Here is a 13,855-nt window from a genome sequence, read left to right as displayed (position 1 = left end):
GATAGCAATGGGGGCGTTCAGGAGTGGGGCAGACAGGGGGATGGCACTGGACGGGGCCAGGCAGGGGTCAGGGGGGCACAGGGAGGCAGACAGGGCATTGATCCAGGGGACCGGGGGAGCAGGCAGAGGTTCCCCCCCCATGGTCCCCTCACCCATCCTCCAGCCCCACTACCCTCCTACCTACAGGCACTGGAGCCCAGGTCCAGCTCCCTGCACAGGCAGGCAGTATGCTTCAGCACCAGGGTGAGGGCCAGCCATAGAGACGCTCTGGCTGCTATCAGAGCATCTCTGTGGAGGACCCAGCCTCTGGTTGCCTCAGGGCACGGTCCGGGACCATGTCTTGCCCCACTTTTTTCCATTGCTTTTTGAGATGCTGCAAGATGCACATAAGCGCTCATCTGGACACGCCCTTTAAGGCCCAGACGGCGTTGAGTATCTAGCACAAAGACCAAGACAAAAGCGAGCTGCATTCAGATTGTTCTGGGTAAGAGAGAACTTGCGTGAATTGGCATAGAAAAGGAATTGGAGAAAGTGGTAAGGTAATAGTTTCTTTACTTGAAGGTATCTGATTACCTATGATCCCAAGTGGTTTAACAAGCATGTGACTTGTCTAGATGGAGCTTTTGTCAGACTTGTCCAACTTCTAAGCCCCTTGGGTGCTGCACGCCCCAAGAGCCACATCAGGTGAGTGGGGGAGTCCCCACTGCTACTCTGTGCACCCATCATGAGCATCACCACCCCAACCACTGCACTGGGCACCCCTCCCTCCCCCTATTGCTACATTGCATGGGCACAATTTCCCCCTCACAGGCACTGCCTCACCACTACCCCACCCAATGCAGACATAACCTCTCTGCATAGCCCAGACATGCCCTCATCCCTGTGCTGCACCACACTGTCCTGTCTTGCCTCCTGGGGTGGGAGTAGGAATCAGCAGCCAGTGTAAGGAGGGAAAGCCTGGAAACTCCTGCTGCTATTGCAGCTGGAGCCTTTAAGGAGTGGGGGGGAGGGGGGGGAAGAGAAAGGGAGAGCAGCAGCTGGGCAAGAACTTGGGGCTGCAAATTAACCCCTCAGGGGGCCACATGTGGCCCAAGAGCCACCAGCTGGACTGCCTTGCTTTAGTGGTAATACTGCTAACAATTTTGCTTAACTTGCCCAATGTAAAAGTGAACCAAGACACTATAATACACGTCATATAGCTGTTTGTTCTAACAGTTGCTTAGAAGTATGTGAGCAAGCCTGAAAAGAAAATTAACTTCAAATACTAACAAGAAACACAGCTTTATATAAGACTTATCAAATTAAAAAATGCCTGTTCTTTTTAGGAACTTGAAATTCTCTTAGAGGAAGACTTGTGATTATTAATATGATTGTTCAAAAGGAGCTCAAGAGGCGCTTGAATCTATTTTTATTCTCCATGAAAGAAATGGGGACAGGAAGAAACCAGAATTAGTGCAATGTGACCTAGAAGTAACGTTTGAATTCTAAACTGTAAAATATTTTCTTTTGAGAGGCCGGGGATGTCTACCTTGGCTTGGTGTCAGTCTTGAGATTGTTAAAGAAAAGTAAGCTCTGTTCCACTCTGTACACCTAGAGATGTCGTACTACTCCCCATCCCCCATCCCAAACATACAGACACGCCTGCTATCAAGAACTGGAAAGAGTTTGAGGAGGCACCCCCAGCGCCACATTTTTGGAATGCAATAGTTGAAAGTGGGATGGGGTGTTCACACTCATGTTAAATGCCAAAAGAAGGGCAAGCAGCATGGAGCCAGTATATGAAAAACCTTGTGTTCAAGGCCTAATTTAATACAACTATTAGAATGTTAAATGCACTCAAGGTATAAAATTCCCGAACCTGTGCAAACTGGCCAGGCGCTTCTGATAAAAGATTCACTGGCTGCAGAAAGGAAAGCTATTACCTTTACAGTAACTGAAATAATGCAGACTTTCCAACTCCTATCCCATGGGCAGCTTCACTGCACATCACCATAGACCACTCCAAAGTGATGCCTGCTCTAGCAGCTCGGTTAGGCAACAGATAAAACTGAACTGAATGTTTTCTACTGTAGCAATTTCAAGAAAGAGAGTTTACTAAAAATATGTATCTTTATTCAAATAAGGTTATCATCTTGAATTCCAGCTATCAAATTACATTAGAAACAAACATAAGGAAAACTTCAACTGTTTAAAATTTTAGAACAATTGATGGACAGCCTTTTTGGTGTTACAGTAATTGAGATGTGAACAACTTCAACCCTCTCAACAGGGAACAGTAAATTGAAGAAGTTTGTACGCAACAACTATTCATTTTGTTTAGAGGACTCAGATATGACCATTTATTTACTGAACATGGTACCACATCCTGGTATGGCCAAATTTTAATATTAAATCATCCAGAGCTCTCTGTTAGCATTCAGACTAGAATATTTTACCCTCATACTGTTAACCTGGTCCAAGTTTCCCTCTCCCCATAAACCTCAAATGTTTGTTTGAAAAAACAATGTGTTTGAACTTATACTGTTAACATAATTAGCAGCAGGAAGGCAACACTGTTTTAGCTGATAAAAATATTCTGACTGGAAAATTAAAATCATGGTAAGAACAAGAACAGCAAGCCCAAGTTATTATGAAGACCGTTTTTACTTTTCCTACCATCCAACAAATGGCAGGGATAATTCTTGTTTTGATGCAAGACAACATGCATCTTGCCCTAGAAGTTACGTTTTCAGCATTCTTCTGAGCCCACTAAAATCAAGGGCAAGTTAATCACTGGTTGACATCAGCTCCATCCAATCAGCAAACATTTTATTTGAACGGTATACTGTAAACATAATTTTAGGTTGCAGCTTGTTCAACACAAGATACAATACCGCTGGTTACCTTCAACATTTTCATTTTCAAACTGAACAATACGTCATAGCTGGAGAGATTCACAGTGTCAAGGAATAAGCACATTAATTAGAGGAAGTCTTAAAGAGCTATTTATCACCATGCCACATATATCCTGAAAAGTAGTCCATATGAGGTCTATTCCTTCTGCATAAGAGTGCTACAAAGTCTACCGTTAGAGTGGGAGTTTTGTTGTATTTAGCACTGGTGGTGAGAAGCTTAAAGCTTAGGGTGAAAGAAGCAATACTGTGCATTTTAGTCACCCTTTGAACAATTTATTTTACAATAATTTAGATCAATGAAAAAGGGTCAATATTGTAATAGCCTAGCCCAAGGCACCTGTAGATGCTTGCTGGTGAGAGATGTGGGCAGTTTAATAACCATGCTGTGTTATTCTGACTCAGTGAAAAGGTTCTACCATTGGACTTGCACCTTTTTATCCAGCAAGATTAGTTTGAGCCAGTACTTTTTGCACAATACAGCTTATTGCAGCACAGCTTACAGCTGTGGCAAACATAGCCTTCTTATAATTTAGCAATAGATTTATTAAGCTATACCATTTACAAAAAGTTTGTCACATCACAGCCATATAAATCTGTATGGAGGGAATCACATTTTGTTGGTATAGCAGATTTCTATATTACTATACAGTTTAAGGGGAAAAAAGTATATTGCATAGTTTATTGTCCCTCTAAATTCTCAGGCACAATATTAACAATTTTTTGTAACACTGAACTTGGCAGCATATGTTGTCTCTTTCAACTGAATTAAAGTTGTACAGAATTTAAAAGGTACACAATTTCTTCAGGTACAAAGAGATAAACTGTGTAATTAAAAACATTAAACGTTCAGTTTTCATTATGTGATTTACAATTTAAGAATTATATCTGAACTCTACAGAGAGCTACTCAAGGACAGATTGCTATGGATATGTAAACAAGGCAGAGTGAATCTGTTTTTATTCCTAATTTTGAATATTTGCTCTACTTCCATCCTGGAGCAAAAGCTCACATGATAACAATATTGAAGTGTTCAAATGCGTAAGACTGAACACTTAAACAGTGAACTCTCACAATGCTTGCATGAGTAAGAACTGCTGAATTAACAACAGAACACATCTGAGGCAACAGCTTCTGAAAAAAATACTTAAAACACATACATAATACTCCTAGTTTTGAACACCTGTGTAGAATATTGACTAAAGTATCTGCTATGATATTTCTGTTGATTCATGAAAGACAACAGGCTTATCAAAAAACTAAAGGAGCATTCCCAACCTAAATATGCCATTATGTCAACTGGATTTTTGAGGCACAAACAATATAATCTTTGTTGAAAGGAGATTCTATAACACAATAAACAAAATCATAGAAAGACTTGGGCATAGAAACATACTGATCCCACAAAACATGCTTCACAAATACTAACAGGCAACTGGAAAATCCCATCTTCCCCAAAAGCCTCAAAACAAGAAAAAAAAAAATCCGGAAAACGAACAAAAAGTCCCCAGAAAGAAACCCCCAACCACCCACAAACCATTTCTAAAACCAAAATGACAAGCCTTTGTTGGCTTCCTCCGTACAGAGAGTTTTTGTTCTATAGTCCAGAAGATGCTAGTCAGGTTGTTATTAAAATACCTTTATCTTTCATCATACACATATTATAAAAATTGTTTTGCAGAAACTTATTACTGCAGAAACAAGTCACTGAATCATAGCCAAAGTGACAAATGCAAATAGAAAAATGAAGCACTTTTTCATGCTTCTCCCCCCGACACACCAAAATGGAATATTGAGGAAAGCGGTTCATTTAAAAAAACCCAAAAACATGAATCTGATATGTCTGGATACTTAGTGGTATTTTTTTTGTAAATCCTTGTGTGTCCAATGCTCATCAACAGCAACTGAACCCAAGTACCCCAATTCTTTATCTTGAGAAATTGTTGACAAAACAATAGGAGTATCATGCAGTATCTATTAGAAACTTAATTAAAAAGAAAAAGTAGGATGGGTCCACAAGTTTTTCTTTTACTTGCCCCACAGCTTTCAGGTCTGTTTTTAAACCATTGTATTAACAGTTTAACTTGAATTCACTTTGTATAACAAAAATTCAATAATTTACAGTAATGAAGTATTTTTAAACACTAAAATTTCCCTCATTTACAGACGTGGGTGATGTTCTGTGCATACATACAGCAGTATTATACACACAAAATGAACAAGTCATCAAAAGAACTTTTTGGCTGCTGCTTCTTGCTGGGTCCTAAAAAAAAAACAAAAACAGGGAAGAATACATTAACTTAAATGCATACAGTTACATTAGAAAGCTAATAAAATTAGCACTCTCTCTCTTTCCAGTCTAGATGACTGAAAAAGCAGCTGTTTTTATACCTAGGAAACCTAATAAATACCATTTCAGAGCTTCACAAACTTGAAGTATAAACATACTCTAATTTGGGATCAGACAAACAGATCAACTGTCCATATACAGTGGCACCAGGAGTTTTATAAAGAACTTTTCTACAATGGTATTTGCTTTTTCTCTTCATCAACCATATAGATATATCAACAGGCAGGGATGCTGAAGATGAACAGAGAATGGAAATGCTAACAGTTAAGAGGGTGGAAAAAAGAGGTCTGCCACTTCTCAGTTCTTCCTAATCTCCACGTAAAGCTTGGAAGTCATCTTCCCAAAAGCCATCCTTATGAAAAAAGCCCTCTTCCCTTTGAGAGGATGCAGATACAGAACAAACATTAATGCTCTTAGCAATGGTGTTAACTACCAGATTGATGTGACTCATCATCCCATGAAAGTATGCAAATACACACATGTATGGTGGAGTACCCTTCGCCCTTTTCTTCAGCTCTTTTCTCTGTTCTCCTCACAGTTGGGGGTAGGGTGCAGATCCTTATATCTTCAAATAGGATTTCCTCCAATGAAGCTTTCTTTACAGCATTGGAAGTGTACCCTCATGGGATTAGTTATTCAAGAAATCAGAAATGTCAATCCCCTCCCCCAACTTTTTAAACCCACTCAGGCCCATCTGCCACACACAAGAGATTCCAAGACCAAATTAAGACGTTCTCAATACTGGCAAAAATGCTTCAGTTAAAAGACAAATTTTAAAGAGGCAGTTACCTGCAGTATTTGAATTCAATTACATGCTAAGTATTGGTGAGCACAGTGCAATAGAAAAGCAGACTAAAAAATTTTAATCTGTCCACCTGCTTAAATAAGAGTGTGCATCTATATGCAGTAATTTTTTTTTTTTTACGTCTCAGATCATTGTAAAGAAAAATTTGTTTTAAAACACAATTACCATTCCACTTTAGTTTAGGGCCCCTCGACATGTTATAGGTACCATACAATTAACTGGTTAACTGCACAATTATCTTAAGACCAGCTACATATGCAAAGTAGTACTTACCACACAATTAAAAGGTCCAACCGGCTACAAAGTCATACTTCAAAGATGTGTGTTAACTTTATGGCTGGTTGCAAGTGAGCTGTAATTTGCAAGTGTAGCAGGATCTCCTCTGCAGCTGGGAGCCCCATCAGCTGATACAGCTCCCAGCTGCAGGGGTACACCATGCTCAGTGTGGGTTTCATGTGCTCCCAGACACTAGGGATCATGGCAGCTGCAATCCCGCAGCGTCTGAGTTTCATGCACCCCTGGGAGATCACTGCTATTGTTACCTCACAGCTCCGGGGGTGCATGGACTGTCCCCGCAACTCAGAGCACCTCAACTGAGGAAGAGCCCATCCATGGGAGCTTGCTTCTTGCTGGTGCAAGGGATCCTGGAATTGGGTTCCCCTTGCAGTGGCAATAAGGTGCTATGGGATCTGATGCACAATCGCACCTCCTGCCATGCACATGCAGCACAGCAGAAAGCACAGTTGTGTAGATCACACATTAGATGCCATCATCCCTTTACCTGCATGTTAGAGGCCACAGAGATTCCAACTGTAAGAACAGTTAGGCCCCTGCCACACATTGCACTTAAGATGCAATGAACAGGTTAATTGCACCTGAGCATCAGTAAACAGCATGGGCCAGCACCAGGGTCTGGGACAAAGCTGTTCCAGCAGCCCAATCCTGGGGTCCCCATGTGCCAGGAGCATTAAAACCCCATGTCCTACCCAGCTGGATAGCACACAGGTTTTAACTCTTCCCTGGACCCTGGGTTTGGATTCCCAGCTGTAGCAGCCCAATCCCAGAGTCCCAGTGTGCCAAGACCTGTAAAACCTTAGCTGGGGTTTTAATAATCAGCTCGTTGTCAGCAAGGGACAGGGACCTGGCTGGGGCTAGTTTAAGATTCCGCTTCAGTCCCCAGCCCCAGTTGAGAATTAGCTGATTGTCTGCACCTGGGTTTCAACTTGCTGGTACAGGGAGAGCTCTTGTAGTGATAAAGAAATTGTGATAGGGATCTAACGTCTTATCCCAAAAATCATATGTCCTGCCACGTGTTTCACATGGAAGAAACTATGATTGTTGGGATCACTGCTTAGATCTCATGGCACCTGAAACTGAACATCTGCCAGAGGCCTTAAAAGACATTTACCCAACTTTTTAAAAACTTTTAACTTACCTATACATGATATAACCTATGAACAACACTGTTTGTACTGCTACGAATATAAAGAAGTGCGTTGTAGATAGACATGATGGAAATGGTGGCAATTCTGGACACTTAGGTTTCTCGTTTGAAGGCTAGAAAGCAAAATATATTTGTTAAGAAGGTGATGATTCAATTAGCACCTTTGCTTTTCTAAGACTAATACTCTGAAAATACCCATGACACTAGAATTGTGTATCTATGATAATAGAAAGAATAAGGAAGAGAAGGCAAGTCACTTAAATGGCAACTTGATGTATTTTAGCTAAACAAATTGATGTTGCTTGGAGTGAAGAGATAAGTGTTTGGTAAAGTGCTTAAGAACAGAATGGTTTCTGCACGTATCAAAAGCCGTTTGAATTCAAACTGTTATGAAGGTGTCTTGAACTAATAAAGCTAGACTTATAAGTCTTGTAGCACCTGACCAAAATGGTAATGAGATTGATGACCATCCACGTGATAATTCTTCTGATTACTATAGGAAAATACAGTCAGGAATGGTAAAATGTCCAATTTATACACACACAAGACTACTGTTAGCATATGCCCCACCAGGAAGAGTGGGGGAGCGCAACTGCTGCAGAGGGAATGACTGCATACATGGTGTAGTCAATTTATAAACTTGTCCACAAAAAAAAAAAAATAATAATAAAAAAAAATATAGCAGTAGTTCTTAACAGTCAGGCTTAGCTGAAATAAGATACTGACCTTATGTTTCAACGTGGGGAGCCTGGAAGGTCAAAAAACATAAACAGAAGTTTCAAGTATTCTACTTTTGTACTTAAGAGAGTTTTTCCCCTATACTATAGAATGCATATCCACACTCAAGGCCTCTCTCAAGCCTGCTACCAGAGACAAAATAAGTCTGTATACACATAAAAATAAATAAATATGGGTGTGTGAGGGGGGGGGGGGGAGAGAGAGAGAGAATCTAGGACTTCTTAATAGGGGATTTTTTAAACAGACCAGCTACAGACAATTACTGTAGGTAATTATTTAGAGGATTTGAAAAAAAAATCCTACTACTATGTAAAGATTTACCACCTACAGATTCAAAATCTTATTAACATTTTGGTCAGATTCTACAGTGCTTACTAGAGCTGTGTGAAGCTTCAGTCGCTGATTCGATTCGGAAATTTGGCCTGATTCGGCGGCCGAATCTGAATTGAATCAGGTGACCCTTTAATCTCTCCGAATCAAATCGGAACCCTTTGAATCAATTTGAAGAGATCTGATGATTCAGCCACAGACACAGCTTTATGTATGTTTTTTTCTATGTATCTCTTTGAGGTACCAGGTACAGCTCATGAGCACAGAGATGGTGGGGTGGATGGAGCGTGCCATGGGAGCATCGGGGAGGGTGTCCCCCATGCGCTTAGTGGCAGACCCAGAAGTGGACCAGAAGTACTTCCGGTCCACCATGGAGCGTGTGGGGAACCACCCTCCCCCTGCCCTCCAGCTCAGCAACTGGCGCCTCCTGGACTTGGGGGGCACCCAGGGTCCCCCCACAGACGATTAATGAGCTGGAGGGTTGCAGGGGGAGGAAGAGGTCCTCAATGTGCTTCACGGTGGACCCCCCCATGCACCCGTGGGACACTCCACCTGCCTCAGCATCTCAGTGTTCACAAACTGTGCCTGGTACCTCAAGGCACATAGAAAAAAAGCAACATATAAAGCTGTGTCTATGGCTGAATTGCTGATTCTCCAAATCAGAACTGAATATTTAGATTTGGTCAAACTGAATCAAGACAGTGATCCAAATAAGGGAATCGAATCACTGTCCCCCAAACTGGGCTGAATCTGAATCAGAATCGAATACTGCCTGCTTCAGACACCCCCAGTGCTTACATATAATTCCACACCAAGAACCATGTACACTCAAATGGAAAGTAACACATTTAGTTGGCTCTTTACATGAGCAAGTACCAGACTTACATGTCACACTACAGAGGGGTTTTCAAATCAGTTTTAAAAAAAGTCATGGCCTTTGTACCCAACTTTTCAAAGCACTTAATTATTCCAAATACTGTTCCATCTTGATTTAACTGAATGAGAGGTCTTTAGGAAACGGCTTAATGAAGGATTAATTGTTCAGAGTATTGCACGATAGCTTGCCCTAGCATCTCATATATAGCGATATGCTACATTACTGGAACCAGGCTATGTACTAGCAGTGTAAGAATTACCATATTTCGCTGTACTAAATGCTCAATGTCCCTCTTTACTACATGAAGATGTTCTTTGATATCATTGAAGTGCTGGGTTGTTTCATAGACTCCTGCTGCAGCCCCTGGGTGCTGAATGCCACTGACCAACTGAAGGGTCTCTCCCATGGAACTCCTAAAACAAAATAGAACATCCCCTTCAGAAAAGAACAGTTTCTTAGAGCCACAGCATGTGCATCACAAAGAATTTTTAGTTTATTCAAAATAGTCTCAATCTCCTATTTTTTTGCTAAGGGTCGGATACATTCCTTTCACCTTCCATGAATACTTAGAACACTTACCTTTTCAAAATATCCATTTATACAATGCCCTTCTGCACAAGAATCCCAGTTTTGTATGCTGCAGCTTGTCCCAAAGCTATACTGATAGCAAAATGTAGTGATATTCTATTGCAAGGCATCTGCTATGGCTTATTCCTTAATGAAGTGTTTTGAATCGTTAGTTCTATTCAAGGCTTTAGGATAAAAATATCATATAATGTAATCTTTCCATAAAACTGCTCCAAAAAATATAATAGAGTCATGTAAGAAATAAAGAGGAGGCTTTAGGGATAAGGAAAGATTTAAGACCATCCATGTTCCACGATTACCTTTTACACAAGAATCTCATTTCCCATATGCACTGCTGTAATACTTAATATTGCCTTCACATGATTCATTCTGTTGTTACAACAAATCAAATTAAATCCATAGAAAAGCTGAAACTGCATAACTAGTATTGAGAGCTAAACTAAACTAAATCAATGAAGGCAAGCTTGTGCACTACTTAATCAATATGTTATTATATAATTTTTCTTTACTCTGACATCTCTTTTCAGTTGCAAAGAGGATTAAAGTCTACAGCTAAGATATTTTATCATGTGAACATTAATCTCTTCATTATTAACAGAATAAACAATCAAAATTTGTATCTTGAATTTCTTTTTAATTTACTTGAAACTTTGTTTTGTTCAGACAAGAGGGTTCACCACAGCTCCTTGAAGGTAAATCCTAACCCTTTATCCAATGCTTAGTAAATCAACTTCTAAACCAATGTCATATGAGTTTGAAGTAACTCACGGTGGTACTGTAGTTAACAATGCACATACTGCATCAAAAATAGTCATATAAACAATTTATAAAAATTGTTTAGGAGTTCAAAATAGGATCACATCCATGGTGAAAGCTACAAGATTGAAAGCAAAGTTCATATTCTGCCAGCAGCATTATATACTTTATAATCTTAATGCTTAAACTTTCCTTTAACCAAGACTTACAAATTAAATTTATAAAGACTATTAACCCCTCTCTAAACTTTACATCAGTTTCTGGTCACATGACACTTCAAGATGCAGAATTCCGATAATAAAAAGACACTCTGTGCAGGGAGAATCAGAATTCAAGTGGGTATACAAGGAACTAACAGCATATATATTTAAAGGTATTATAGCAGGAATGCAGAGTCTGCAGATTCTGGGAAGGGCTTTCTCTGACTGGACTAGAAGATGTACTGTCAAACTACAGGTTATTAAAGGCGTTCTCTCTATTGCGATTAAGGTTTATTTAGATTACTACTTGAAGAGGCTTCCTGTTGACTTGATCACAACCATTTCATGAGCTGCCATACACCTCAGTGATATACTAGGACTGGGGTTTTCAATCTTTTTTGAAGGAGTGTACCCCTTCTGGTGCATACCCCTCCTGGACAAGTATAAGGGGCCCCCCGCAGTTAGTTGATAAGTGGAGTGGTGGAGATGGAAGGAGGGGAAGGTGTTGATGGCCACCAGGACATGAAGCATGGCAGTGGCGCATGGTGGAAGACTGCAGCAGTAGCAGGTGGCCGCAGGCAGCGCAGCAGCGATGGCAGACAGAGGCGGTGGCACACTTCCCAAGCACCCCTGCCTCTCCATGCCACCGCCACATACCCCGAGACCTTCCCAAGTACCACCAGAGGTATGCGTACTCCCAGCTGACAACCCCCGTACTAGGACATTACTATCATCCAGGAATTCTTCTTTCCATAGCAGATTTCTGACAGCAACCCCTCCCCATCCTGACACTACTCCATTAAAAAAAAAAAAAAGGAACAAATAAATAAATAAAACCAGTAAACAACAAGGGATGACGTTTTAAGCACCCCAGTTACATGTTCTTCTAGTCTTTCTGGTTAAATCTCAGGCAAGTCCCAGAATATTTACTTCACAAAAAGCCAAACATAGCCAGTCACAAGTTATTACATAACTCCCAATATTTACCAAAATAAGTTCCCATTTCATTGCGGTTTATAGCCTACCACAAAAAATGGCTTTAAAAAGTATATGCTTAAAGTTTTTGCTAATACTCAGTTAAAGCAGGTGTCCATCTCCCTCTCATTTTATATTTTTGGTCTCAGAATGTTATAATCTTAGAAGTCCCATTCAAAATGTTCATGTGGCAAATTAAACAAATCACCAGTTATTTCTTCCCCCAGAATTTCTTTAATGAACTTTTTATATGCTATTCAAACATAGTAAAAATATCCTAATATTCTCAAATACTTTACCAAGAGCCATTTTACCAGAAGAGCATCCCTAACATTTGAGAAATGATTTTCTGTCATCTAAGCCATGAAAACTATATCTAACTATGGTAGTGATATCTACTCAAATGCAGATTATTATTCATCTAACCCTATCATATGTTTTTATGCCAGAAGTCAATTGTTCAATTTAGAGATTTTGAACACCTTTCCTAAACCTACCCATAATAGGCAGAATTCCCGACAATAAAAATTCATTCATTCATAATTCATAGATTGCTTTTAAAAACAAATAGATCAAATAACTTCTCTATATAAATGTGGCCCATGTCAAATTTAAATTATTTTGTCCCTACAAAGAAACAAGCAGTACATGTTCTTTCTATTGTCTACACAGGCAAGGATTCTTCTGTAATCAGATGACTAAGAAATCTGCAAATCTTGCCACGAAAATTACTTTGACAATAAGTCCTGTTCCTCAGGGGATGACCAATAAAAACACTGTTGTTCATTTTTATCTATAAAAAAAATTTCTTTAATCTTAGCAGAAAATATTAAGATGATGTTACGCAAATGCATACCTAATAAGCAGCAACTAGAAGGCCCAGTCTGCTGATGTTAACAAGAAAATCTAATTTGCTTCCCTGGTATAAAGATTTGTCAAGAATATTAAAATGAAAGCCCTCCTAGAAGAACAGGGACAAAAAAAGGGAAGTACTCTAATCTTTATTTTACAAAAAAAAAAAAAAAGAGCTTGACCTATTTACATGGATAATGATAGGTTGTCCTTGAACTAATACTGGCAAAATATGGCTGTTCAAACATGAAAGTATAAATATTATTTGCACATTCTGTTTCAAAAGATAAAGACTGTTTGAACTATCAGAAACATAAAAGTAACATAAAGACTTCCTAACCAAAATGAGGTAAGTTTATAAAGCTTTTTATTTCATTTTCTCATTCTTCGAATGTAGTACAAAAAGACATGTTGTTGGGGAAACTCTTTTTAAAATTTTATCTTGCAGCTTAAAATATTAGTAAAATTCAATATCACAAAATTTCCCCACTAATCTCACATGCAGATGAGGTGACTCTTGAATGGGCTTGCTCATCCACTGATCAGGCAGAAAGCACACTGGCACCCTAAAGACTAACTCATTCAGAAAGGCATAAGCTTTTGTAGGCAACAGTCTGCTTCAGATCCTTTCCATTGCATGCTTTGTCTGTTAACCACCTGATCTCTCTTACATCCTGTTTTTATTTACGCATGGAGCTGCATACAAACCTTTGTTCCATCTCCTATTTAGCTCAATCTGTGCCTAGTTATTTTCCCCCACAGTCACTTCATTAAAAGGAGTATTATGGTAAGAAAAGATACTAAATCTAGCAATGATACCTATAGCTAAACTTCCATATGCAGAAACAATAGCAGAGCAAAATACTAAACACAGCATGACATTTAAAAAGCCAGGCCCCACAAAAAGTGTTATTGTCTCAAATTCAAGTTTAAAAAAAATAAGTGTGCGAGAGAGATGTGATATACGTATCTGGCTATCTATATCGATACTGTTTCAGTTTCAATAAATCATAGAATCAGTGAGTGGGAAGGGACCTAGACAGATCATC

The 13,855-nt window shown here is 39.6% G+C and overlaps 1 protein-coding gene across 1 annotated transcript in view; it reads right to left on the bottom strand.

Moving 5' to 3' along the window:
- Window positions 1-2,090: 2,090 nt before the first annotated feature.
- The window catches only part of LMAN1 (lectin, mannose binding 1), a 25,035-nt gene continuing 13,270 nt past the window's right edge, over window positions 2,091-13,855 (bottom strand). Inside the window, exons 11-13 of the mRNA XM_019531726.1 lie at window positions 9,695-9,848; window positions 7,482-7,603; window positions 2,091-5,154 (exon numbers count right to left, since the gene is read on the bottom strand). Coding sequence (XP_019387271.1) covers window positions 5,118-5,154; window positions 7,482-7,603; window positions 9,695-9,848 — 313 coding nt within the window. The 3' untranslated portion in view covers window positions 2,091-5,117. The remainder of the gene's footprint in view (window positions 5,155-7,481; window positions 7,604-9,694; window positions 9,849-13,855) is intronic.

Source organism: Crocodylus porosus, unplaced genomic scaffold (genome assembly GCF_001723895.1).
Source record: "Crocodylus porosus isolate Cpor-Errol unplaced genomic scaffold, CroPor_comp1, whole genome shotgun sequence".
NCBI classification, from domain to species: domain Eukaryota; kingdom Metazoa; phylum Chordata; order Crocodylia; family Crocodylidae; genus Crocodylus; species Crocodylus porosus.
The sequence above is the reverse complement of the archived record's forward strand: the minus strand, read 5'-3'. Positions and strand labels throughout refer to the sequence as shown.